This window comes from Orcinus orca, chromosome 9 (genome assembly GCF_937001465.1).
Source record: "Orcinus orca chromosome 9, mOrcOrc1.1, whole genome shotgun sequence".
NCBI lineage: Eukaryota > Metazoa > Chordata > Mammalia > Artiodactyla > Delphinidae > Orcinus > Orcinus orca.
This window is the reverse complement of record NC_064567.1, coordinates 7,653,674-7,681,011: the sequence shown is the minus strand read 5'-3', so window position 1 is coordinate 7,681,011 and position 27,338 is coordinate 7,653,674. Positions and strand designations below refer to the sequence as shown.

At 42.5% G+C, this 27,338-nt stretch overlaps 1 protein-coding gene across 2 annotated transcripts in view; it reads left to right on the top strand.

Moving 5' to 3' along the window:
- Positions 1–27,338, top strand: part of CNTNAP2 (contactin associated protein 2) — a 2,019,732-nt gene that overhangs the window by 1,779,267 nt on the left and 213,127 nt on the right. For both annotated transcript variants that reach the window (XM_049714704.1, XM_049714703.1), the window contains exon 19: positions 26,070–26,306. In XM_049714704.1, the coding sequence (XP_049570661.1) occupies positions 26,070–26,306 (237 nt within the window). The remainder of the gene's footprint in view (positions 1–26,069; positions 26,307–27,338) is intronic.

Sequence of the window (27,338 nt, the reverse complement as noted above, 5' to 3'; positions counted from 1 at the left end):
CCTCCCCTCTAGGTGTGTGTGGGTTAATTGGTCTCAGACCCAGCAAAAGCAGACATGACCTTCCACCTGGGCTCCACCCACTGGAGGTCAGAGTCCCGATGGTGTCTTTCATAATTATGGCAGGATGTTTTAAGAACATTAGACAGTCACGAAAAGACAGGTAAAATTTGACGTCCACTCCTTTGGTGAAATGTGGGCAAATTGTTAACGTAGTCGGTTACCTTTGGAAGTGAGACTGACTTGATAGCAAGCCACGTCAGCCAGGGGCCATGGAAAGTTACAGATTTTGAAGGAAGTACTGACTGCTCCAACCCAACCAGAGCTCAGTCCCTTCCAAATCCTCCCCTCAAGTTATAGTTCTCAAAATTACACATTATTTTTAAGTTACTTTTTTATTGAAGTACAGTTGATTTACAATGTTGTTTTCCTGGTGCACAGCAAAGTGAGTCAGTTATACATATATATATTCTTTTCCATATTCTTTTCCATTATGGTTTATCACAGGATATTGAATATAGTTCCCTGTGCTATACAGAAGGACCTTGTTGTTTATCCATTCTATATATAATAGTTTGCATCTGCTAATCCCAAACTCCCAATCCAACCCTCCCCCACCCCCTGCCCCCTTGACAACCACAAGTCTGTTCTCTATGTCTGTGAGTCTGTTTCTGTTTCATAGATAAGTGCATTTGTGCCATATTTTAGATTCCACATATAAGTGATACCATACAGTATTTGTCTTTCTCTTTCTGACCTACTTTGCTTAGTATGATAATCTCTAGGTCCATCCATGTAGCCACAAATGGCACTATTTCATTCTTTTTTTATGGCTGAGTAATATTCCATGGTATATATATTCCACATCTTCTTTATCCATTCATCTGTTGCTGGACATTTAGGTTGCTTCCCTGTCAAGGCTGTTGTAAATAGTGCTGACCATAGGGGTGCATGTATCTTTTTTTTTGGCTGTGTTGGGTCTTCATTGCTGCATGCAGGCTTTCTCTAGTTGCGGCGAGCAAGGGCTACTCTTCATTGCGGTGTGCAGGCTTCTCATTGTGGTGGCTTCTCTTGTTGCAGAGCACGGGCTCTAGGTGCAGGCTTCCGTAGTTGTGGTGCATGGGCTCAGTAGTTGTGGCTCATGGACCCTAGAGCGCAGGCTCAGTAGTTGTGGCACACAGGCTTAGTCGCTCCCCCGCATGTGGGATCTTCCCGGACCAGGGCTCGAACCCATGTCCCCTGCATTGGCGGGCGGATTCTTAACCACTGTGCCACCAGGGAAGTCCTGCATGTATCTTTTTGAGTTATAGTTTTGTCCTGATATATGTCCAGGAGTGGGATTGCTGGATTGTATAGCAACTCTATTTTTAGTCTTTTGAGAAACCTCCATACTGTTCTCCATGGTGGCTGTACCAATTTACATTCCCACCTACAGTGTAGGAGGGTTCCCTTTTCTCCACAGCCTCTACAGCATTTATTTGTAGACTTTTTAATTATTTTTATAAAACATCAGGTCCACTGATTCCTGCCAAAAGCTGTGAACAAATTCCCCTTTATCAACACATCTTACCCAGATCACCTAGGACAAGTTTCCTCCTAAATCCTGTTCTCCCAGGCATGCTGGTTAGATTCTACTTGGTTTTCATTATGACAGGTGACCCTAACTGACCCAATTTCTCACTTTTCTGAGATCTCCCTGGATGCAGAGATCCAATTTTACTTTTATCCCTTTCTGTCTACTGACTGCAGTGGTCTCCAAGAGTCTTAGAGACCAAGTAAAGCTGTAACATGAAAAAGGGTAGGGGGAGGCATTTATTATGGTCTTGGAAAGAATTTTGACTCATGTAAACAAGATGACCTGGGAACAGCTTAATAAAAGAGAAGAGGAGAGGGCTGTGGTCAGAGTCTGACAGAACACTTAAATCTAAGGGAGAGGCAGGAAGAGTAGCATCTCAGGAAGAAGAATGAAGAGGAATGAAAAGAACAAGCAAGGAAAAACCAGGAGACAGGCTGTCACAGGAGGAGAGAGTTTCATGAAACTGCTTATCATTGACAAATAATATCAAGTCCCATGTGTAAAATAGAGCTAAGAAAATGTTCTTTCAATTTAGTAATTATGAAACCACTGTTGACTTTGGAGAGAGAAAAGTTTCAGAACAGTGGGCTGATATGATGAGTCAGCAGCTTCCTTTCACTTGATGAAAAAGAGTAAGTCTCCTGTGCCACTTTCTAATTTCCTGTTATCTGAGATGTGGGCGTGAGGCACATCTCCCGGACACAAGCTATTTGAGACAGTATGAGAAATATTGGTCTGCAATAGAAGTCTACCCCAGGGGAATTGGGGAGGGGCTTGTTTCCAGAAAACAACAAATTCAACAGCTCTGAAGTCCTGGAGCCAGTTATCCCAAGACTATTCGATAGGGATTCAGGCAACCGGGAAATTGTTCTCAGTTCAGCTCTAATAACAAGTGTTACCACTTTTCCTCTTTGAGTCTCTTTTTTCATCAAATAAAGGAATTGGATTAGTTGGTCTCCAAACTTTCTTCCAACTTCAGCCATTTAGGATTGTGTGTTTAGAAGTGGTTTGAAAAGTTCTGTGTTGCCAAGTGATTACCCATAACACCATGGGCTTGAATCCCACCTCTGCCACTTAGCATCTGAGGGACCACTGACAAGTTACCTAATATATCTGTCAAGTAGGAATACAGTTCCTATGTCTCAGGAGGAGATGAGCTAGTCCATGCTAAGTGCTCCATATAGTATCTGGCACAGAGCCAGTACTCATTAAATAGGAGGTATTTCTCTACCTTTTCCTTTACCTTTTATTCCCTTAGCTTTCTTCTTGCTCCATGTAATATTCACCCTCTCCTACAGAACTCACTTCCCTACAGAACTCACTTCTAACTGGCTTGTTTCCTCCTTCCCAAAATACCTGAAATGGGATCACTTCACCCCACCAGCCCTGAAGGAAAGGTCACGTGCTACATGGCCCTCGACATCCAAGTCACTCCACAGTCACTCCACACACCTGCCATGGTGGCCACAGAGCAGCAAGCGAGGGCCCAGGAATTTTCTCACCAAGAAAGGAAGTGAGCATCCCTCTGAAAACACCACCCAGCATCCCTTTTTACAGCGGAGACTTGGGGCAGAGCTGCCCGAGAGTTCCATCCAGGTTCTAGAGAAGGAAGGGCTTAAAAGCTCAACCTAGAGCTAAAAGACGTTCTTGGCTTTGGACTCTACAGAAGGCCACCCTCTGCCTGCTGCCTACGTTAGCAAGGCCAGGATCCTGTCTCCTCTTCCAAAGTCACTGAAAAACAGAGGATACAGTTCTCTTCCCTCTACATGTTAAATGTAATTAGAAGGTAGAGCCTCCTTTCCATTGGATAGTCCCCCGCCGCGAAGTGGGAGGAGATAAGGCTCCATCCTTCAATAACACTTATCTACCCAACAACTGGGCTGGGGGAGCAGTAGAGTCTCCATGGCATAGACGAAGAAACTGTGCTCAGAGAGCCTAAGTAAACTGCCTGATGCCATACAACTACATGCAGTGATGAATGTGAGATTCAGACTTGAATTTGTCTGGCTCCAAAATCTCTGTTCCTTCTATGACAGTAAAACAAAGGAGAAGAAGAGCAAGAGAGCCATGTGGCTGACAGGGTCTTAGTGCCCCGGCCTAGTGTCAGGCCTGAGCCTCTGAAGTGGGAGAGACGAGTTCAGGACATTGGACCACCAGAGACCACCCGGCCCCATGTAATATCAGTCGGCAAGAGCTCTCCCAGAGATCTCTGTCTCAACGCTAAGACCCAGCTCCTCTCAACGGCCAGCAAGCTCCAGTGCTGAACACCCCATGGCAAGCAACTAACAAGACAGGAACAAAACCCCACCCATTAGCAGAGAGGCTGCCTAAAATCATAGTGAGTTCACAGACACCCCAAAACACACCAACGGACGTGGCCCTGCCAACCAGAAAGACAAGATCCAGCCCCACCCACCAGAACAAAGGCACCAGGCCCCTCTACCAGAAAGCCTACACAAGCCCCTGAACCAACCTTACCGACTGGCGGCAGACACCAAAAACAACGGGAACTGTGAACCTGTAGCCTGTGAAAAGGAGACCCCCAAAACAGTAAGTTAAAATGAGAAGACAGAGAAATATGCAGCAGATGAAGGAGCAAGGAAGAAACCCACCAGACCAAATAAATGAAGAAGGAATAGGCAACCTACCTGAAAAAGAATTCAGAATAATGAGAGTAAAGATGATGCAAAATCTTGGAAATAGAATGGAGAAAAGACAAGAAACGTTTAAAAAGGACGTAGAAGAACTAAAGAGAAAATAAACAATGATGAACAACACAATAAATGAAATTAAAAATTCTCTAGAAGGAATCAATAGCAGAATAACTGAGGCAGAAGAACGGATAAGTGACCTGGAAGATAAAATAGTGGAAATAACTACCACAGAGCAGAATAAAGAAAAAAGAATGAAAAGCATTGAGGACAGTCCCAGAGACCTCTGGGACAACATTAAATGCACCAACATTCGAATTATAGGTGTCCCAGAAGAAGAAGAGAAAAAGAAAGGGTCTGAGAAAATATTTGAAGAGATGATAGTTGAAAATTTCCCTAATATGGGAAAGGAAATAGTCAATCAAGTCCAGGAAGCACAGAGAGTCCCATACAGGATAAATTCAAGGAGAAACACGCCAAGACACATATTAATCAAACTATCAAAAAATAAATACAAAGAAAAAATATTAAAGGCAGCAAGGGAAAAGTGACAAATAACATACAAGGGAGTCCCCATAAGGTTAACAGCTGATCTTGTAGCAGAAGCTCTACAAGCCAGAAGGCAGTGGTAGGACATATTTAAAGTGATGAAAGGGAAAAACCTACAACCAAAATTACTCTACCCAGCAAGGATCTCATTCAGATTCGACGGAGAAATCAAAATCTTTACAGACAAGCAAAAGCGAAGAGAATTCAGCACCACCAAACCAGCTTTACAACAAATGCTAAAGGAACTTCTCCAGGTAGGAAACACAAGAGAAGGAAAAGACCTACAATAACAAACCGAAAACAATTAAGAAAATGGTAATAGGAATATACATATCGATAATTACCGTAAATGTAAATGGATTAAATGCCCCAGCCAAAAGACATAGACTGGCTGAATGGATACAAAAACAAGACCCATATATATGCTGTCTACAAGAAACCCACTTCAGACCTAGGGACACATACAGACTGAAAGTGAGGGGATGGAAAGAGATATTCCATGCAAATAGAAATCAAAAGAAAGCTGGAGTAGCAATTCTCATATCAGACAAAATAGACTTTAAAATAAAGACTGTTACAAGAGACAAAGAAGGGCACTACATAATGACCAAGGGATCAATCCAAGAAGATACAACAATTGTAAATATTTATGCACCCAACATAGGAGCATCTCAATACATAAGGCAAATGCTAACAGCCATAAAAGGGGAAATCGAAAGTAACACAATCATAGTAGGGGACTTTAACACCCCACTTTCACCAATGGACAGATCATCCAAAATGAAAATAACGAAACACAAGCTTTAAATGACACATTAAACAATATGGACTTAGTTGATATTTATAGGACATTCCATCCAAAAACAACAGAATACACTTTCTTCTCAAGTGCTCATGGAACATTCTCCAGCATAGACCATATCTTGGGACACAAATCAAGCCTTGGTAAATTTAAGAAAATTGAAATCCTATCAAGTATATTTTCTGACCACAACGTTATGAGACTAGATATCAATTATGGAAAAAAAACTGTAAAAAATACAGACACATGGAGGCTAGACAATACAGTACTAAATAACCAAGAGATCGCTGAAGAAATCAAAGAGGAAATCAAAAAATACCTAGAAACAAATGACAATGAAAACTTGATGACCCAAAACCTATAGGATGCAGCAAAAGCAGTTCTAAGAGGGAAGTTTATAGCAATACAATCCTACCTCAAGAAACAAGAAACATCTCAAATAAACAACCTAACCTTACACCTAAAGCAATTAGAGAAAGAAGAACCAAAAAAACCCCAAAGTTAGCAGAAGGAAGGAAATCATAAAGATCAGATCAGAAATAAATGAAATAGAAACAAAGAAAACAATAGCAAAGATCAATAAAACTAAAAGCCGGTTATTTGAGAAGATAAACAAAATTGATAAACCATTAGCCAGACTCATCAAGAAAAAAAGGGAGAAGACTCAAATCAGTTAGAATTAGAAATGAAAAAGGAGAAGTAACTGACACTGCAGAAATACAAAGGATCATGAGAGATTACTACAAGCAACTCTATGCCAATAAAATGGACAACCTGGAAGAAATGGACAAATTCTTAGAAAAGCACAACCTTCCGAGACTGAACCAGGAAAAAATAGAAAATATGAACAGACCAATCACAAGCACTGAAATTGAAACTGATTAAAAATCCTCCAACAAACAAAAGCCCAGGACCAGATGGCTTAACAGGCGAATTCTATCAAATATTTAGAGAACTAACACCTATCCTTCTCAAACTCTTCCAAAATATAGCAGAGGGAGGAACACTCCCAAACTCATTCTGAGGCCACCATCACCCTGATACCAAAACCAGACAAAGATATCACAAAAAAGGAAAACTACAGGCCAATATGATGAACATAGATGCAAAAATGCTTAACAAAATACTAGCAAACAGAATCCAACAGTACATTAAAAGGATCATACACCATGATCAAGTACGGTTTATCCCAGGAATGCAAGGATTCTTCAATATACGCAAATCAATCAATGTGATATGCCATATTAACAAAATGAAGGATAAAAATCATACTATCATCTCAATAGATGCAGATAAAGCTTTCAACAAAATTCCACACCAAATTATGATTAAAAACCCTCCAGAAAGTAGGCACAGAGGGAACTTAGCTCAACATTATAAAGCCCATATATGACAAACCTACAGCCAACATCATTCTCAATGGTGAAAAACTGAAACCATTTCCTCTAAGATCAGGAACAAGACAAGGTGGCCCACTCTCACCACTGTTATTTAACATAGTTTTGGAAGTTTTAGACACAGCAATCAGAGAAGAAAAAGAAATTAAAGAAATCCAAATCAGAAGAGAAAAAGTAAAACTGTCACTGTTTGCAGATGACATGATACTATACATAGAGAATCCTAAAGATTCTACCAGAAAACTACTAGAGCTAATCAATGAATTTGGTAAAGTAGCAGGATACAAAATTAAGGCACAGAAATCTCTTGCATTCCTATACACAAATGATGAAAAATCTGAAAGGGAAATTAAGGAAACACTCCCATTTACCATTGCAGCAAAAAGAATAAAATATCTAGGGATAAACCTACCTAAGGAAACAAAACATCTGTATGCAGAAAACTGTAAGACACTGATGAAAGAAATTAAAGATGCTACAAACAGTTGGAGAAATATACCATGTTCTTGGATTGGAGGAATCAACATTGTGAAAATGACTCTACTACCCAAAGCAATCTGCAGATTCAATGCAATCCCTTTCAAACTACCAATGGCACTTTTCACAGAACTAGAATAAAAAATTTCACAATTTGTATGGAAACTCAAAAGACCCTGAATAGCCTAAGCAGTCTTGAGAAAGGAAAATGGAGCTGGAGGAATCAGGCTCCCAGACTTCGGAATATACTACAAAGCTACAGTAATCAAGACAGTATGGTACTGGCACAAAAACAGAAATAGAGATCAATGGAACAGGATAGAAAGCCCAGAGATAAACTCACGCACATATGGTCACCTTATCTTTGATAAAGGAGGCAAGAATATAGAATGGAGGAATGACAGCCTCTTCAGTAAGTGTTGCTGGGAAAACTGGGCAGCTACATGTAAAAGAATGAAATTAGAACACTCCCTAACACCATCCACTAAAATAAACTCAAAATAGATTAAAGACCTAAATATAAGGCCAGACACTATAAAACTCTTAGAGGAAAACATAGGCAGAACACTCTATGACATAAATCACAGCAAGATTCTTTTTGACCCACCTCCTAGAGAAATGGAAATAAAAACAAAAATAAACAAATGGGACCTAATGAAACTTAAAATCTTTGGCACAGGAAAGGAAACCATAAACGACGGAAAGACAACCCTCAGAAAATATTTGCAAACAAAGCAACTGACAAAGGATTAATCTCCAAAATATACAAGCAGCTCATGCAGCTCAATATCAAAAAAACAAACAACCTAATCCCAAAATGAGTAGAAGAACTAAATAGACATTTCTCCAAAGAAGATATACAGATTGCCAACAAACGCATGAAAGGATGCTCAACATCACTAATCATTAGAGAAATGCAAATCAAAACTACAATGAGGTATCACCTCACACTAGTCAGAATGGCCATCATCAAAAAATCTACAAACAATAAATGCTGGAGAAGGTGTGGAGAAAAGGGAACCCTCTTGCACTGTTGGTAGGAATGCAGGCACTATGGAGAACAGTATGGAGGTTCCTTAAAAAACTAAGAATAGAACTACCATATGACCCAGCAATCCCACTACTGGGCATATAGCCTGAGAAAACCATAATTCAAAAAGAGTCATGTACCACAATGTTCATTGCAGCATTATTTATGATAGCCAGGACATGGAAGCAACCGAAGTGTCCATCAACAGATGAATGGATAAAGAAGATGTGGCACATATATACAACGGAATATTACTCAGCCATAGAAAGAAACGCAATTGAGTTATTTGTGGTGAATTGGATGGACCTATAGTCTGTCTATACAGAGTGAAGTAAGTCAGAAAGAGAAAAACAAATACCGTATGCTAACACATATATATGGAACCTAAATATATATCTATATATTTATATATATGGTTATGAAGAACCTAGGGGCAGGACAGGAATAAAGACACAGACGCAGAGAATGGACTTGAGGACACAGGGAGGGGGAAGGGGATGCTGAGAAGAAGTGAGAGAGTGGTGTGGACGTATATACACTACCAAATGTAAAATGGATAGCTAGTGGGAAGCAGCCGCATAGCACAGGGAGGTCAGCTCGGTGCTTTGTAACCACCTAGATGGGTGGGATAGGGAGGGTGAGAGGGAGATGCAAGAGGGAGGAGATATGGGGATATATGTATACGTATAGCTGATTCACTTTGTTATACAGCAGAAAGTAACACAACCCTGTAAAGCAATTCTACTCCAATAAAGATGTGTGTATATATATATAATTAGAAGGTGTCATGAAAAGAGGGCTAACACAGGTCTTTTGGAAGTTACGAGAATCCAGCTATGATTCTGGTTTAGTCAAAAAGTAACAATTCACTTAAATTTTAAAATGAAAACTGACCTGGGAAGAAACAGCAGTTGCTGGTATTTGTCTGAAAAGCACTGGAGGCTTTCTCATGCCTCATGTCTTTGCTCCAACATGAGCAAATAGCATTAGATGAGCTCCCGGGATGGCCTGGCAGAGGTATGTGAACCACATGGTGGTCTGCAGCCTCAGCAGCCCAAGAGCATCTTCCGTGGAAGCCACGGGCCAGATTTCTCTCACGGGGTGGAGAAGAGCAGACACGCTCAAGGGCATGACTCAGCACGAGCAGCAGCAGGGTGCGTTGAGCCGGGGCCCTCTTTGGCACAGAGACATGCCAGCGAGTTCGGAGTCCTGGCCGCCGAAGCAGCAGCGGCCGGGCTGGCAGGAAGCAGAGGTCTGGGGGGCCTCAACCTGCAGGCCGGCGGCCAGCCCAGGGCAGGGGCAGCATGAGCCACTGGGGAGAGGTGAGCGGGCTTGTCAGGGCGGGGGGCCAGTGCAGGGGTTTACGTGCAGCAAAATCAACACAGGCCAGAGTGTGTCACTGTGTTCAGCAGTAGTTTAAGGAGGAGGCCAGCGTTTCCAGAGGGCTGGAGGCTGCTTCGGGAAGCTTCAGGGGGAAGTCAAGCTCCTCAGTGGCTCCTTGAGCAAGAAGGTTAGGTCCCCTTAACTATGACAGATGTCCAGGCTCAACTCACTTGGCCCTGAGCTCTTCTGAAATCTCTCTGGAAGTTCAAGGAGGCCAACCCTTCTGTGCAAGATGTCACCCGGCAGAGGCTTACTCATCCTCACTCCTTCAGGATCCTCTGTGCTGCCCGGGAGGCCCGGTGGGAGATTCCACGGGGGAAGTGCTGTCTTCAGGAGGGCTCGTGGGAGCAGGGAGCCTGCAGCGTTTCTTCCTGTGCCAAACAGTTTGTCTATCAGGAAAACTTCCTCCTGTGTGGCAACCTGAGTTCATGGCAGAGTTGAGGTTTGTTAGATGGACTCATAAGCGAATGGGGACCAGAGCGCTATGACCGTGCTCTGGGCTACGCTTGGCGAGCAGCCCCAGACGGCTGCCCACCTCCCCAGACTCGATGGTGTAGCTCGTTTAGTCAGCTGCCCCTCACACCCTCAGTATTCCAGACTCATGAGTGGATAATCCCATGGCCATCTGAAATGCCAGGTCCTGGAGGGAGTAAAGAGAAAATGGACCTTTGTAGGCAAGGGAGAAAAATGGGATTCACGTCATGAAGTGCACTCCAATCCATGCATGAATAAAATGGCTCTTGCTGGTATCTGAAAAGTTTAAGATAAAAAATATACAATTTGAATTGCAGGAATTAAAACACAGGAAATCTGTTGTTTTTTCCCATTTCCCGCAAACCTGAGTCAATAGCAACATACGTGCTGGCTGAGATGTCCTGGTGACACTTCAAGGCCACGCACTTCATGTGCTTTTATTTATCTCGTTTAATCCACACGAGAACCTTATAAAGTATGTAGTTACCGATTCCCATTTTCTTTTCATAGTGAAGAAACTAAAGCTAAAGATCAGTTAACAGCCCAAGGTCAGGCAGCTAGTAAGAGACAAGAGGTGGGATTTGATCCCAGTCTGATTCCAGAGACTTAACATTTGTCTTGTCCAAACAAACATTGCACCAAAGTTAAACAAGAAAGGAAGACTTCATTCAAGGCTACTGCAGGAGGGGAGAGAGGCCAGAGCTTGGGGTGAGCTCAGCTCTGCTGAAGGAAAGGGCAAGAAAAATTTTTGTCCCTTTTACAACTTGGAGCAAGTTGCCTGCCCTGAGGAAGTTAGGCTCCTACCCTCCCCAGAACTGGGGTGTAGAGGCAGCAGCTCCCTGAATGTTTATGTTCCCAAAAGATGCCCCCAGGTCCTTGAGAAAGACATTCCAGTTTTACAGCTGGAGAAAGGCCACTTTACAACTGGCAAAAGGCTTTTTAAAAGATAAATATCTCAAAGGAGCAGAGAAAGAATTTAAGGAAATGCTTTAAGAATAGGGGAGTCAAGGATCTAGGGTCAGAAGAAACCTGTCAAAATTTACTCAGTCCGAGGGGAACGTTAAGGCTGTCTTGGTCCTTATACCAGGGTCCCTCATCTGGGGGGCTACTGTGACCCACCAGGTATTTGGAAAAGTGTGATAGCTTTGGAGCACTACCTTCAGCTCCAGCCACAGGCAGAGGTGCCCACAATGCAGAGGAGAATCCATCCCCACAAAGTCTTGCACCCCCAGATGGCAGCCACGCCCCATGCAGCGCTGCTCTCAGTTGTGGAGCCTGCAGTAGGAGACGATGAGATCAGGCCGGTCCTGAGTCAGCCCCAGCAGGCGTTCTGTGGATTACCAGTCACGTTGGCAAATTTCGAGGCAGGCAGGCCCTCACTGTCTGACACGAACACAAACGGCTTGGATTAACAAGAGAATTTTATGCAGAAGTACTGGTGGCAGGGAACAAACGAGACGCCTTACTTAAGAGTTTCTCTGGTACAGAGATAAGCTGTTTTTCTTTTTAGCTCATTTGGTAAACCCTTTACAAAAGTTGTCAAAGTCAACACGGGACTCTCTAGAGCTGTGTCTAGAGCGCGACCCTCTGGCTTCTCTCCGTGCTCTCAGCAGCAGCCCACGTGCCCTCCTTCTTGAAACACTCTCTTCTCTTGGATTCCATGGCGTGTGCTTGCCCGCTTTCCCTCACCTCACTGGCCATGACTGGAGTCTCTCCTGTGAGTTCTCTTCCTCTCCGTGACCACTAAATGTTGGAGCATCAGACACAGAGCCTTCCCCTCTTCTCCAGCCATGCGTTTCCCTGGGTGATCTCATCCAGTCCAACGGCTCCCTATACTGTTTATGCACCAGTGACTCTGAAATCAAAATCTCCAGGCCTCGCTTTTCTGGAAACTCTGCATCCACGTACACAGCTGTCTACTTGGCGTATCCACGTGGCTGTCTGATGGGCATCTCAGAGTAAGCATGGCAAGGAGAGCTCCTGCTGCCTGCCCCAAGCCTGCTCTTCTGCCAGCCTTCCCGTCTCAGAAAATGACATCATCGTGCACCCATTTCTGCTTGAACCCAAACTCTGACGTTAGCCTTGATTTCCTCTTTCCCTCATCACTGCCCATCATTAGTGAGTCCTGTGACTGCCTCCAGCTGTGCCCCAAACGCACCCACTGCTGTCTCCTGCCACGAGTCCCACTCTAGTCGAAGCCATGGTTGTTTCCTGATTGGACTGTTGTAACTGGTCTCCTGACTGGTCTCCAATCTTGGTATGTTTCTTGAACACACCAAGCCTGTTCCTGCTTTAGAGCATTTTCACTGGCTGTTCCCTCTACCTGAAACTCCTCCCCAGCCATCAACAAAATTGGCTCCTACTTTTTTTTAATTGAGGTATAGTTGATTTACAATATCACATTAGTTTCAAGTGTATAGTGTAGTGATTCAATATTTTTATAAATTATACTCCATTTAAAGTTATTACAAAACAATGGTAATATTACAAAATAATGGTAACATGTGCTGTACAATATATCCTTGTTGCTTATGTATTTTATACATATAGTAGTTTGTGTCTTTCAATCCCCTACCCCTATCTTGCGCCTCCCCTCTTTCCCTCTCCCTGCTGGTAACTACTGGTTTGCTCTCTGTATCTGGGAGTCTGTTTCTGTATTGTTGTATGCGTTCATTTGTTTTATTTTTTAGATTCCACATATACGTGATAACATACGGTATTTGGTCTTTCTCTGACTTACTTCACTAAGCATAGTACTCACTAGGCGTATCCACGTTGTTGCAAATGGCAGGATTTCATTCTTTTTTATGCCTGAGTAATATTCCATTGTGTGTATATGCACCACATCTTCTGTATCCATTCATCTGTTGGTGGACACCTAGGATGCTCCCGTGTCTTAAAGGTTGGCTCCTCTCATTCACTCTCAGCTCTGTACCTCCTCAGAGAGGCCTTCGCCGACCACTCAGTCTAAGGTAGCCAGTCATTTACCATCTTACATTCTCCTTAGAACTTCTGATATTTTCATTTATCTTTGTGCCCTTCCCCTAGAAGGTAAGCTACATGACAGGAGAGATTTAGAATATCGCTGCAGTGGTTGCCCAGTGGATTTGCTGAGTGAGCAATAGGATGAATGAATAAGTGAATTATATATTTCTGTTACTTCTCTGAGTTAACAGTCATATTACCATCTTTGGAAATATTTTTTTCATTAGATACCAAGACTGAAATCAAGCATGACTGAAGCCTAAAAAAAGAGTCGCAGAGAAATTCATATGATGAAACATAGCATCTCAGATCATTCTAGGCCCTAAATATAGTTTTCAGTCTCCCTCTCTCAAACTGAGGTCTTGCCTGTTTGCCAGTGGCTGAGATGCTAGCTGGGACCCTAATGCAAAGAGTTTCTGGCCCGACCCTTGTAACTGGTCTCCTGGTTCTCTCCTAAACAGAGATAGGGAGTGATGTCATAATTAGGAACCACTGCCATAAAATAATCAAGTAAAAAGATGTGCTAGATGAAATCTAGTCTTAAAAAATCACTGGATGACATCAGTAAACTATCTACAAAGCAAAAATGCAAGTAAAATACAGAAGCTTCTCCATGGAATGCTCCTCCCTCACAGCTGTTCACCTCAAGGATCGCTAGCACGTTTATTCTTTTCTTAGCACGACCGCCTTTCACGAGGCTCTGCCGTGAAACCACATATGAGGCATCCACTCTCTTCGCAGTAGAACTATCCCTTCCCTGCCAACCTCACAGGTGAAGGATGGTCCTTCTCCACTAAATGTCACCATATGCTTTCCTGCCCTTTACCTTTTAGAGGTCAGAACGAATTAACTTTTGCAATCCCAGCTGTCTATTTCACAATTAGAGTTTTAACATATGAAGTAAGTTATGATAGACACAATTTTTACCTTTCTTACATACGCTCCCAACATAATCAAACTAACAATGTACTTTTAACTTCCTTTGAACCTCCAAAAGGTAGTCTGTTCACTACCTTTTTCCATAGGTGCTGAGCTTATTTTCTAACGCAGAGGTTACATGTTTAGAAACTTACAGAGAGATATGCAGTCAAATGCTTTACCACTGAGAGACAGATTTTGAAGCTAAGAAAAGAGCCAAACCTATTGTTCACCTTCTGTGGAAAAACAGCTCATGTGCCACAAGAATAAAAGCTTCAGGGATTCTGAGGTCTTTTATTCCAGTTTTCTCATGACAGTTGGCGTGGGCCAATTCAGAGAAGACATTTTAATGTAAAGGCACCAATTTTGAAACCAGTATGGAAAAATAGTTTCAAAAATAGACTTGTCAGGGTTTCCCTGGTGGCGCAGTGGTTGAGAGTCCACCTGCTGATGCAGGGGACGAGGGTTCGTGCCCCGGTCCGGGAAGATCCCACATGCCGCGGAGCGGCTGGGCCCGTGAGCCATGGCCGCTGAGCCTGCGCGTCCGGAGCCTGTGCTCCGCAACGGGAGAGGCCACAGCAGTGAGAGGCCCGCGTACCGCAAAAAAAAAAAAGACATCAAATAATTTCTCATATGGACTTTTTATTCTTTCAGTAAGGACTGGACTAAGCTTCATGATAATAAATGGCAACTGTCACACAGAAAAAGATTGTAATAAAATTAGTATCAGTGACACAATATTGAGGAAGGAACCAGTACTCACAGCCCCGCAGTCCCTCCTGTGATACACTAAGAAAGTGAGAGAAAAGCCATCCACTGTTACTGGCTTAAACAGAGTTGTTTCCTGCCAGATGCTGCATTTTACCCTCTTCTCTTTCATCTGCATCGTTCTCAAGGTCCGCTGTGTGGGATTCTGTGGGACTCACACTCTTCGTATCGTGGTCCTGTTGTCACAAACTGGCAGTGTTCCCCGTTCGTTTTAATTTCACTCTATTATTTCACATCTTTTTCACCATTCCCAATTCTGCTCTCCCCATCGCTGGCACCCACTCAACTGTGTTTTATGTATAACCTTCTAGCCCCACCCTCTACATATTCAAAATATGTGCATGTTATGGAAGATTCATAGTATTGCCTTTCCAGTGTCATTATTTATATAAGTGGTATTGTACTACAAATCTCATTGTTTCTTTCTCTTTCACTCAGTCTTATGTTGTTTTTTTTTTTAATTCATTTATTTTATTTATTTAATTTGGCTGTGTTGGGTCTTCTTGCTGTGCGCGGGCTTCCTCTAGTTGCAGCAAGCGGGGTCTACTCTTCGTTGCGGTGCACAGGCTTCTCATTGCGATGGCTTCTCTTGTTGCAGAGCACGGCCCTAGGCGCGCGGGCTTCAGTAGTTGTGGCACGCGTGCTCAGTAGTTGTGGCTCACGGGCTCTAGAGCACAGACTCAGTAGTTGTGGCACACGGGCTTAGTTGCTCTGTGGCATGTGGGATCTTCCCGGACCAGGGATCAAACCCGTGTCCTCTGCATTGGCAGGCAGATTCTCAACCACTGCGCCACCAGGGAAGCCCCCAGCCTTATGGGGGTTTTTTTTTGTGTTTTTTTTTTTTTTGCGGTACGCGGGCCTCTCACTGTTGTGGCCTCTCCCGTTGCGGACCACAGGCTCCGGACGCGCAGGCTCAGTGGCCATGGCTCACGGGCCCAACCACTCCACAGCATGTGGGATCTTCCCGGACCGGGGCACGAACCCGTGTCCCCTGCATTGGCAGGCGGACTCTCAACCACTGTGCCAACCAGGGACGCCCCTTATGTTTTAAGATGTATTTGTGTAGCTCTGCGAATACCATGTGTATAGTGTTCCATTATGGGTATATCCATGCTTTATTTATTCCATCCCCTAGTGATGCATACCTAAGTTTCCCCAAACTCTTTGCTACCACAGATGACTATTCGTCAAATATATTTGTGCCTATCCCCCTATTACCTGTATGAGGTTTTCTCATGTGCACTCACATGTGTCTGTGTGTGTGCAGGAGTCATAGAATATATGCATACTTAATTTCTACTGAGTCACAGGGTATGTGCATACTTAATTTCTCTAAGTACTGTCTGATCAGGTTCTGAGTGTAAACCTCAAACTTTACTGGTTGATTATCTGGTTCTGTCAGTAGTTCTGTCACTGGTAGCGCTGTACTCCCTGAGGCTATTTTGTTAGTTAGCTGTGTTCGTAATCTTCTTGATTTATTGTTCCTTATACAAGTATGTAATTTCCATCTTTATTCCTTCTGATGTTTTTCATCACACAATTTTATTTCTGCTCTTAAAACTACTATGCAGTTCTTCTTGTTGTTAATATTCGCCTGGTGTTTTTATGCAGGTGTTGGAATCCTTTTATTTAAATGTGTGTCTTAGATAGTATAATGCTGAATCTTTTAAAAATTTAATTTGAGAATCTGTCTTTTTATTCATTTGTTGTGACTACTGTCATATCAGGGTATGTCTTCTGCCATCTTACCCTGCATCTCCAATTTACTTTGTTCTCTGCTTGCTCACCCACCCCTCAGCCTACTTTCCGTTGGTTAAATTGAATATTATTCTACTGATTTAAAAGTTTTACATTCTACTTGCATTCCTCTGGCAGCTATGCCTAACGTCTTAAGACTCATACTTATGCTTTTTTCTCTGTCATCCACAAAAACAAATCGATATCTCTGTTCTCCTGAATAAGAGACCAAGAACCCTCTGACCTCCTTCCCCACCTCACTACTTGCCGTGTTGACATCATCTGTGGTTTTAGCTGCAGAATCTTATGAATATACTTATTTTAACTGCTTATGAGAAAACATTAATATTTGCTGTTTTTCTTTTCACTTACTCTTCTTTCCCACATCTTATCTACTCTTGGATTTATTTTCGTTTTTACTCAAGAGCAATTTTTTCTAAAACTTCGTAGGCGAGTCCTTCCTAGACCTCACATGCCTGCGAATACCTTTACTGGTTCCCTATTTTAATCAACACTGTGAGGACATTAGTCCATTGTCTTTTACAGGCAGTGTTCCTGCTGAGACGTTAGACATAAGTTACACTCTTGCTCCTGAACATGTCCTTCTTTTCCTTTAATATTGCTTAACTTCATTATAATGCAGCAGTTCTAACCTTTGGGGGGCCAGTTTGGTAGTCTATGTCTCTCTTCTCAGAGTAATGTTTTCTATGAATACAAGATACAGAATTACAAAAGAAACCAATACATTTATCAAAACACTTAAAATAGCAAATTTGTGTTACAGCAGTAGTACGTGTGCTGCGTGCTTCAGAAGGCCTCCCTCTCTCCCCATCTGCTATGGCTGCTTCTTAAACCAGTGCTGGATCTTCACCTCCTGAATCCGTACTCTCACTACCCGTTCCCTCGCTAAGAAGCATCTCATTACCACGTTGACAGGGCTGTCTCAAAAATAACCAAATCGAGTAGGCTTTTCCCGTTTTCTCCTTTTGCTTGGCCTCCGGTATCATTTAACACTCGTAAGCACGCCCTCCTTGCAACCCTGACCTCAGCACCTCCCACGGTTGTGTCCTCGGCCTCTGGCTCCCCTCCCTCTCCATCCCAACGCTCACCTCTTTTTCTTCCACCCTCCTGTCTTGGGAAGCTCCTGCCGCCTGGGAGGTTGGTGAGCAGAGCTGCGCTGATCCCTCCCAGACCCGTAGATCTGGCCTTGACCCGGGACTGAAATCTTTAAACACTTGTTCCGAGTCTGAGAATAAGAGAGCGAGGTCACAGCTCTGATTCTTGGCTGTGGGTGAAAAGGGAGTGGATACAGTTGTTTAAAAAATAAAGGCTTTTAAAGGCAAATAATAAAGACAGAGAGACAGAGACAGGGACAGGGACAGGTGGCTCAACCTGGTCAGGTTCCTGGTCTGTGCATGCATGTATGTGCATGAGTGCTTGTGTGTGTGCATGTGTGTGTGTGTGTGTGTGTGAGAGAGAGAGAGAAAGAGAAAGAACATGGGATATGTTAAGGTCAGCAGAAAGCAGATGGTAATTTTGCTCCAAAGATGAGCAGAACTCTCCGGCAGGATGCATCATACGAGCAGTAACATACAAGTATTTGCAAGAGAAATATTTAGGCAGCCTTGTAAGCTGATGTATTTGAAATGCGGCTTTGCATTGAAGTTTCCCAAAGTAACGATTATTAATTTAAAACTTGGACCTGGCTGGGATCTGGAGGTTTACCACTGTGCTCGCTGTCAGCCGCCACTTCTGTGAGGGACTTGGAACCGTACGACCCATTGCAGAGTGGCCGTCCTCGGAAATAGTGCTGTCAGACCAAGTGTGGGGAGATAACCAACCTCCCACCATCTAGGGGCCAAGGCTCATCACTGCTCTGGTTTTAGAGATGCAGTATTAAGCTTTTGCACCAAGAAAAAATACAACTTCAAGGACAGCATCAAAGAAGCGTCTCCTGTTTGCGGCCTAGAGACCGGTTTGGGTGTCCATATGTCCACATTCCTGACTGAACTGTAAGCATGGCATTCCCCCTTCAGCTTCAGCCATCTTGGGATGGCACTGTGCCAAGTGGTGAATGACTCATCTCAGATGGTAATCATTCTGTCAGCATGTTCCGTACCTCAGCACAGCAGAGTCAGAGAAGAGGCTCCTACGATGCAAGCCCAAAAGTCAGGATGCAGCTCCGGCATGGCAAGAGTGCAGGCTTAACAGCCAGAAAGCCTGGGGGGTGAATTACGGCCTCTTACGACCCATGTAACACTGGGCGAGTCAACTCTCTTGGTCTCAGTTTCCTTACCTGTAAAATGGGGGTGATAATAATATTTCTCTCTGAGAGTTAAAAATGTAAATTTTGAAACAGTACCTGGAACAGCTAGCATTCAGTTAATATTAGCTTTTGAAATAGCTAATATTGTAGCATGCTTACCCTCCCACCGTAGCCTCTGGAATGAATTGAGACCTCCCAGCACCATCCCCATCATGGAGCAATTCACATTCAGACACATATGAGTGCTTTCTGCTATCAGAAACCCAGTTATTTTCTCCATCTCTATTTTGAAGTTTTCTTCTAGTTTAAATACTTTGGATTCACATATTCTGCATGTCCTCTACTCAGAGGATATAAGAAATTCATGCAGTGATAATGAACTTGAAAAAAATCCATCCTATTGAATGATGTTATGAATGAGAACTCATGAGCATTATCTGAAAAAACAACCCTCCAAAGCCCCACTCTCTGAGTATGGATAAACTTTTTCATATATGCCCTCCAATATCCAGCTGACAGAGGCATCCCTGGTCAATACTTGTCAATCACGCAGCTCTGCACTGAGTAATGTAAGCCACATCCTTGAACTCTCTCCACTACTAAAGAATCTGGGCCATTCTGAGGTCCTCAGCTTAACCAGATAACTGGGTTTTTACTCTACACACCTGTACTGACACTACTGGGTTTTTTCCATGTTCAGGTTGACAGTAAAGACCTCAGAGACAATGGTAACATGTAAAACAGGAGACACAGTGGGTGCAGCGTCGGCCAAGCTGCCGATGGGGGCCCAGCCTGTCCGAGCACGTCGCTGCTTTGGCCCCCTGACCTACACGGGCCAGGTCTGACTGCCATGGAGAAGAGACGGGGTCTAGGTGGGTCACCTGGACACAGAAATCACAGCTGTATTTCCTGTCAGTCTTTTGTGCCAGCCAGTCACGTGTGGAGCGCTGTATGCCAGCTTGCCGCTCTCGCAATCCAGGTGCGGTCCCCCACGGCAGACAAGCGAAGGAAAACGGCCATCGCGATCCTGAACCTGCCAAGGAAGCAATGCAGTTAGAAGGAGGACTCCAAGGTCATTCTCTCAGGCAGGCCTGGACCAGCCCAAGCCTGAAGTTAACCCTTTACTCACTGTATTAGTCTGCTCAAGCTGCCCTGACAAAATACCACAGACTGGGTAGTTTAAACAACAAAGATCTGTTGCTTACAATTCCAGTGGCTGGAAGACCAAGATCAAGGTGCTGGCAGGGTTGGTTTCTCCCGAGGCCTCTCTCCTCGGCTTACAGACCTGTGCCTTCTCACACGGCTGTTTTTCTGTGTGCGTGCGTCCCTGGCATCTCTTCCTCTCCTTTCAAAGGACACGCTCATATTAGGGACCCACCCCTGTGACCTCATTTAATCTTAAGTACCTCTGTAAAGGTACTATCTCCAAATATAGTCACATTGGGGATTGGCGCTTCAACACATGAACTTTGGGGTGACACAGTGCATTTCATAACACTCATGATACCTCTGGTATCAGATTCGTGTATACTCATCTTAGCCGTATTTAATTTCCAACTCTGTGCTTCTGTAGAATTTTGTTTATACTGAATAATGGTAATAATAATAAACGGCTCCCATTAACTGAGCATTAGTACAGAGGGGGGTATTGTCACTTGTTATGAATATGACCCTGCAAGGTGCATATTTTTATGCCAGTTTCGTACATGAGACTGAGGCCCAAAGAGGAGCTGGGAAGATCAAGCAGTGAGCAGCAGAGCCAACACCCAAAAGTCGCGTTTTGTGACCACAGTTCCTGCTCTCCACACCTCTGTTTCCCGCCTCTCCTACGTCAGATTTTACCTTGAACCACAGTGTGGCTATGTGTGATTACATTTGTATTAACCTGAGAGCGAGAAGTATGTCTCCTCCACCTTCTTAGGAACGCCTTTCCCAGTGCCTTACACACGTGACCTGGCGCCTTTGCTTCTCTTAGCATCTCAGAGCAGCTCCCCGTCTCACCCCCTGCCCTCACCTGCAGGGCAGTGCCTCCCTTACCTCTTTGTCTTCCCAGGGCCGTGCACCCGGATACTCTTTCTGTCAGTTTCTCAGTGGGGTCTGTCTTAAGGGCTCTATATAAAATGGGAATCTCCCCCACCCCACTCCCACTTAACCCAGACTGACTTCTAACAGGCGATATACTTAACTTATTGAGTTTATTGTTAAATTTCCCTCTCCCTCGGCAAGAAGATAAGCTCTGCAAGCACAAAGACTTTTGTGTGTTTTGCTTCCTAGTGCCTTCTAAACATCTAGACAAGGCTAGCTTATAGTTGCTGTGAAATAAATACTTATTGAATGGATAAATTAGATTCCTCGTGTGGGAGCTTTGGTGCGATTCCTCTCTATGGCAAATGAATGGCTGGTCTCTCTGGGCACAGGTGCCCTGGAGCCCAAATTAGCTCCTTAGAAAACAGTTAAGCTCCTAGTTTGAGGACAGTGCTTTTTAGAATTCCTCCTGATCGTTATTTCCGCCCTGTTTGTTTAATACCTGATTATTTTGCCCCAATCTTCTGTGCTTTTGATGGTTGTATTATTCATTATGGATAGTTACAACATTTTCATAATTAATCTCTAATTGCAATACTTGAATAGCATTTCACATGAAAAGTGATTTACAAATTAAACCCACGTCTCACCTTGGGTAATTATCACAGGTCTAACTAATGTGTGTGAGGCTCTTGCATGGCAGGGGGCTCTCTCCAGTGACAAAGTGTTGATTTTCTAATTAACAAAGGTTAAGTAGCCTTTTTGCTCGCAGACCTACAATTTAAACTTATGACATTTGTCACCAGGAAAGATTTCTATAGAGCACATAACTTGAACTCAAATAATTATCACTGGTTCTAGTACATTAACATCCTTTGCATAATATATAATGGCCATTTTCAGGACAAAAGATTTTTCTTCATATTGACTAGATCAGTAAAAGTACTTTCCAGCTCACTGACCCATTTAATAAATCAGGGACCATGTTTAAAAAAGAGTGTAAGTTATTTAGTTTTCCTTTATACAGAGACAAATGGCATTCCACTTACCTTCTTTGTAAATTAAGAAGAAGGAGTATAAAAGTTTATTTAATGAAGGCAACAAATATAAATTAGACTGTAGTCATACGTTATGTTCAGTTAAGGGAAGGAGGAGGAAAAAAATGGTCAGGCAGCAGTGCAAAGAGGAAAAAGGAAGCAAGAAGAAATTTAGCAGAAATTGACAGTAATTTGCTGAAATGGAGAGAGGGGGACACATAAGCCCAGAGGGAGAGATTGTACATCATGGACCAGAGTAATTTAGAGCTGGAAGGACCAGAGACTTCTAGTTCAGCCTCCTTTTATGTGTAAGAAAAACTGATGCTGAGAAAGATGCAACGATTTGATGAAAGCCACAGAACTAACAAAAACAGTCAATAGTCCTGATAGGGAAGGATATACAAACACAAAGGCAGGAAGAAAGACTGGCAGGTGTAGAAGCTCAGAAAGAACAAGACCAGAAAGAATCAGAGAGGCAGGGAGACAGAAAAACCTGCCCCTAAATCCCCTTCCTGAATGAAACCTGTGTAGGTACATAATGAAGCATATATACATATAGCTAAATGTTTACCTAAATGATGTAATTAAAATATGACCTAATCTAGATGTACTTTCTCTGCCAATTGGTGCTTTCTAAATCTCCATTTTTTTGGTCATATTAACATTTACTTAAAGAGTCTTTTTAAAAAAATCTCCTCAGACTCTCAACCATTGCTGACACCCTTAAATGTCAATTATTTCCAAATTAAAATACATTCCAGATAGATTAAAGAATGAAATGTTAAGCGAGGTAAAATCATAAAAGTTCTAGAAGAAAATATAGTTGAATAATTATATTATTTTGGATTAGAGAAGGTATTTATAAGCCTAATATCAAAGGCAGAAATCATAAAAATAAGGTAGATGCATGTGACTACATAAACATTACATACAAGTTAACAAACACAAACTGGAAGGATCTAGTTGCTGAATTTATAACAAAAAATTAAAGACCCAAATATTGCTACCAATCAGTAAGAAATATATATTCTATTTCTCCCAAAAAAGCAAAGGTCATGAAGAAACAAAAACTAAGAGTGAGGAAAACATAAAAATTATTCAACCCACAGTATTCGAAGCAATGCAAATTAAAAGAATGAACTCTTTTTTTTTTTTCCCCCTCTAGCCTATAAATTCAAAAGTGTCCTGCCTAGTATTAGAATTGGTGTGGAGAAGGCAGGAATCTTGTACGCTATTGCTGAGATACAAATTGATAAAGTCTTCTGAGAGGAAATTATATTGCAAAGGACTTTAAAATGTTTATGCCCTTGTACCTAGCAATTACACTTCTAAGAATTAATTCTAAGGAAAAACTGGACAAGTATGTCAAGGTTTTTACAAGGATATTTATTATAGTATCATATAAAATGGGACTTGGAATAAGCTTCAAAGTCCAGTGGTATGGGATAGGGAGGGTGGGAGGGAGACGCGAGAGGGAAGGGCTATGGGGATATATGTATACATATAGCTGATTCACTTTGTTATACAGCAGAAACTAACACAACATTGTAAAGCAATTATACTGCAATAAAGATGTTAAATAAAAAATTTTTTAATTTACTTAGTAAAAAAGTAAAATTTAAAAAATTAAAAAACTTTAAAAAGTCCAATGGTAGTGGAATGACAAAGTAAGTCACAGTGCATCCCAGGGTGGGCTGCGATGCACATGTTAAGCAAGATGTTCTAGTTGAATATTTATTGCTGGGAAAAATGTTTTATGATATATTAAGTGAAAAAAGCAAATTTCAAAACAATGCATATACCCCGCTTCTTTTTTTACTTTTTATACATATGTATGTTCATAGATAAAAGTAGAAAAGGCTATTTGCTAAAAGTGAAAATCGTTCTATCTGAGTAGCATTACAGATTCTTTTTCATTTTGCTTATCAGTGTGTTTATGGTTTCCACAATGAAAAACTATTACATTTGCAACCAGGGGAAAGGAGAGGCACACATCTAAAAACAACGATTTAAAAATGTCAGCATATTTTGATAGGATATAATTGTCTTAATTGACTAGTGATGAAAATTTAAATGGCTAGGCATTTATTGAACGAAAAGGCCCTTTGGAAAGCCTTATTGCAAGAATAAAAGCCATAGCTGCTAAAACGATAGACGCCAAATTGCAATTTCGACACACAAAGAGTGACTACTGGATTGAAATTCTTCCAGATCATAGCAAAGGGCCAAATTCCCCTTGGCCCAGAGGTGCAGCGGTGCTGGTGAGCAGATTGCAAAATAGGAAATCCTTCAAAGTGGTTGTTTCTAATCATTTCTTTTGCCGTCTCCTCTCCCATACCATTAATCAAAAGGGGCATTGGGATCCCTTCAATTAATCCTCTTCTATTTAAACATTTTATTAAAAAATAACAATCCCTGGAGGATCATCACTCAAATCCATGCACTGCCCAGTGAGAGAACCGCAAGGCTTGGGTTCATAAAGATAATAGTGCAAGTCATTTGCTATTTCACGGCTGAGGATTCACAGGCATAAGCAAAGGCTAATCCGCCTCTGCAGCTAAAGCCTTTGATCCACCAGCCCTGTCTGATGAGTCGCTAGATGGCACACTTCTTCTCAAGACACTGGAGAAAGTGATCAGAATCAACCTCCAGTGTGCAGCCTCGCCCAGAGTCTGCCAGTCCTATTGACCATGCCATTTTTAAAGACATTCAGATCTTCACGTCAGAAACATGCACGTCTGTGGCGCCCCAGACCCTGAAGTTCTTCTGCATTAGACGATCAACACAGAACAGAGTTTAAGACCACAGGCTCGAGAATAAGACAGATCTGACACCGCTTTGGCACTTCGGAGCTATGAGGCCTTGAGTACACGACTTAATTTCTCTAAGCCTCAGTTTCCTTATCTGTACAATGGGGTTAAGGTAACAATGCCTACCTCGCCAGGTTGTTGTGAGAATCAGGTGAATATCATATGTAAGATGCTTAGTAGAGTACCTACTACATAGCCCTCAATAAACAGTAACTTTCACTTTATTAACCATATCTTTTTTCTAAATCCCCATCAGATTTCTTTGAATAATTTTAACTACTATCATTTTGTTTAATTTCTAGAAAAGCTGTTAGTCTAAAATACAGGCATGTTTATAAACTTGAGTTCCTCCTTTCGTACCAGCTGCTTAAAAAAATCATAGCTAAGGTTATTATAGATACAATCCACCTGTGATATAATTCTCCAATGAACCGTTCTATGAAATTTATTAGGAATATTTTAATATTTTCATGCTCATGAACCTCTAACTCCATAACGTACTGAGAAAATTACAGTGAATTTGTTTTGTGTGTTATGTGTCTTGCAATGGCATTTAGACAAAAGCAATAAAATCTGAACTGACCTGGTAATAAATGTGGTGTAGCTGACTTACGTGTAAAATTCTCAATTCCAATTTCCAACCACCCCAGACAAGAAGCCCTGGGAACCCTTAACATGAATTTCAAAGCAAAGCATTTCTTGAGACAAGAACCAGGACTTACAATTACATTCCAAATGGATCTACTTCGTCTGGCTAATTGACTTGTTAACTATGCTAATATATTCATGTTCTTCTGCCTTTTTATATCTCTTCCAATAGATAATGCTATGGAACTGAATGCCATGAGATTAAAAACCAAAGAACTTAGAGAGTTCTGTACACTTCTTTTCTATAGGAAACCAGACTAAACTTCCAAAACAGCTTACGTAATCTGTGTGTGTCTCCAAACATTTTAGTACTATAGCAAATGTATTGCTTCGCAGAAGACAGTCTCTTTTAATCAGCATTATAGCCTAAGGGGAGAAAGCTGCAAGCTCTTCTATTAGGAAGGACCAACTTGACAGTGAGCATGTCCCCTGCACTTGGCAGTCTCATCTCCCACCACAGTGGTCCGAGGAATGATGAATGAAACAGAAGCCACAGCAGAGGTTATTCTATCTGAGCTCCATGCCTTCTGTCTTCCCAGGTGGTGCCGGGGGCCAGCAGGGCTTTCTGGGCTGCATCCGCTCCCTGAGGATGAATGGGGTGACACTGGACTTGGAAGAAAGAGCAAAGGTCACATCCGGGTTCAAATCCGGGTGCTCGGGCCACTGCACCAGCTACGGGGCAAACTGTGAGAATGGAGGCAAATGCATAGAGAAATACCACGGGTATTCCTGCGATTGCTCCAACACAGCCTACGATGGAACATTTTGCAACAAAGGTAAGTCAAGCCAGTTTCCAAAGCCATTTTTAGACATCTTTGAAGTCCAGATCATCTATTGAATGGTTTTTCAGCTGTACCCAGGCATACTTCATTCTGAGGGTAAGGTATTTGGAATTCTTCTCCCACCTTAGGTAGGAAGTCTCCTAAACCACTCCCTAATCTTTGTTGTTCATTAAGATGAGAGAATCTTTGAGTGTGGTGCAGAGTTTCCCCCAAATTCCAGCAAACTTTTCACTGCCTGGAACATTACAAGTCAAATAACCGTATCATGCCTTAATGGTGAGTGACAAAGTAAGCGGCCACTGAAAGAGGACTCGGGCCTGACCCTCCCACTCAGGGCAGTCAGAGGGTCAGCACATTATCTTGGACCTGTAGATCACTGCAGTGAATCTACCTGTGCCGCCCAGTGGTCTTAATGCCCACCCCCTCCCCCAGCTGCTAAGAGATTGGATTCAAGCTGGACTCACAAGAAAGCCCTCTGGCCAGTTATTGTCATTGTCTTTAGCATCCCTCTTCTATAGGACGCCTCTATGGGAGGTTCTCAGCCTCCACTACACCGCAGGAATACTGAGATGCCACATCTAATAGGTCTGTTGTTACTGCATTATTTCAGTCTTGAATGATTAATCCCTAATAAATTCTGCAGAGCCAGTCAGCTGACTCCAAGCGCCTGGTGCCTATGCTTGTTGTCATTCGGGGTAGATCCTGTGATCTTGCATGACCGGAAGAAATCCATTCGACTGGCCTGTGGCTTCCTGTCCCACCTGTAAACGGGAGAGATGGGGAGAGACAGGGCTGGCAGTCTTCTTAAGCTACAATTGAAATGCGCGTAAATCACTCTTCTCTTTCTAATGAATGTATAGCATTTGGGTAAAGTTCTCTGTAAATGGCTGGTGCATCTCTTTATAAGAAGCTTTACATAAGTAGCCTATTCATACTCTCATGAATACTTGGAGGGTTGTTTAGGCTGGCATTATTCACACAAGGTGCCACACAGAAGGAGGAATTGTTCCATAACATTCTCTGTAC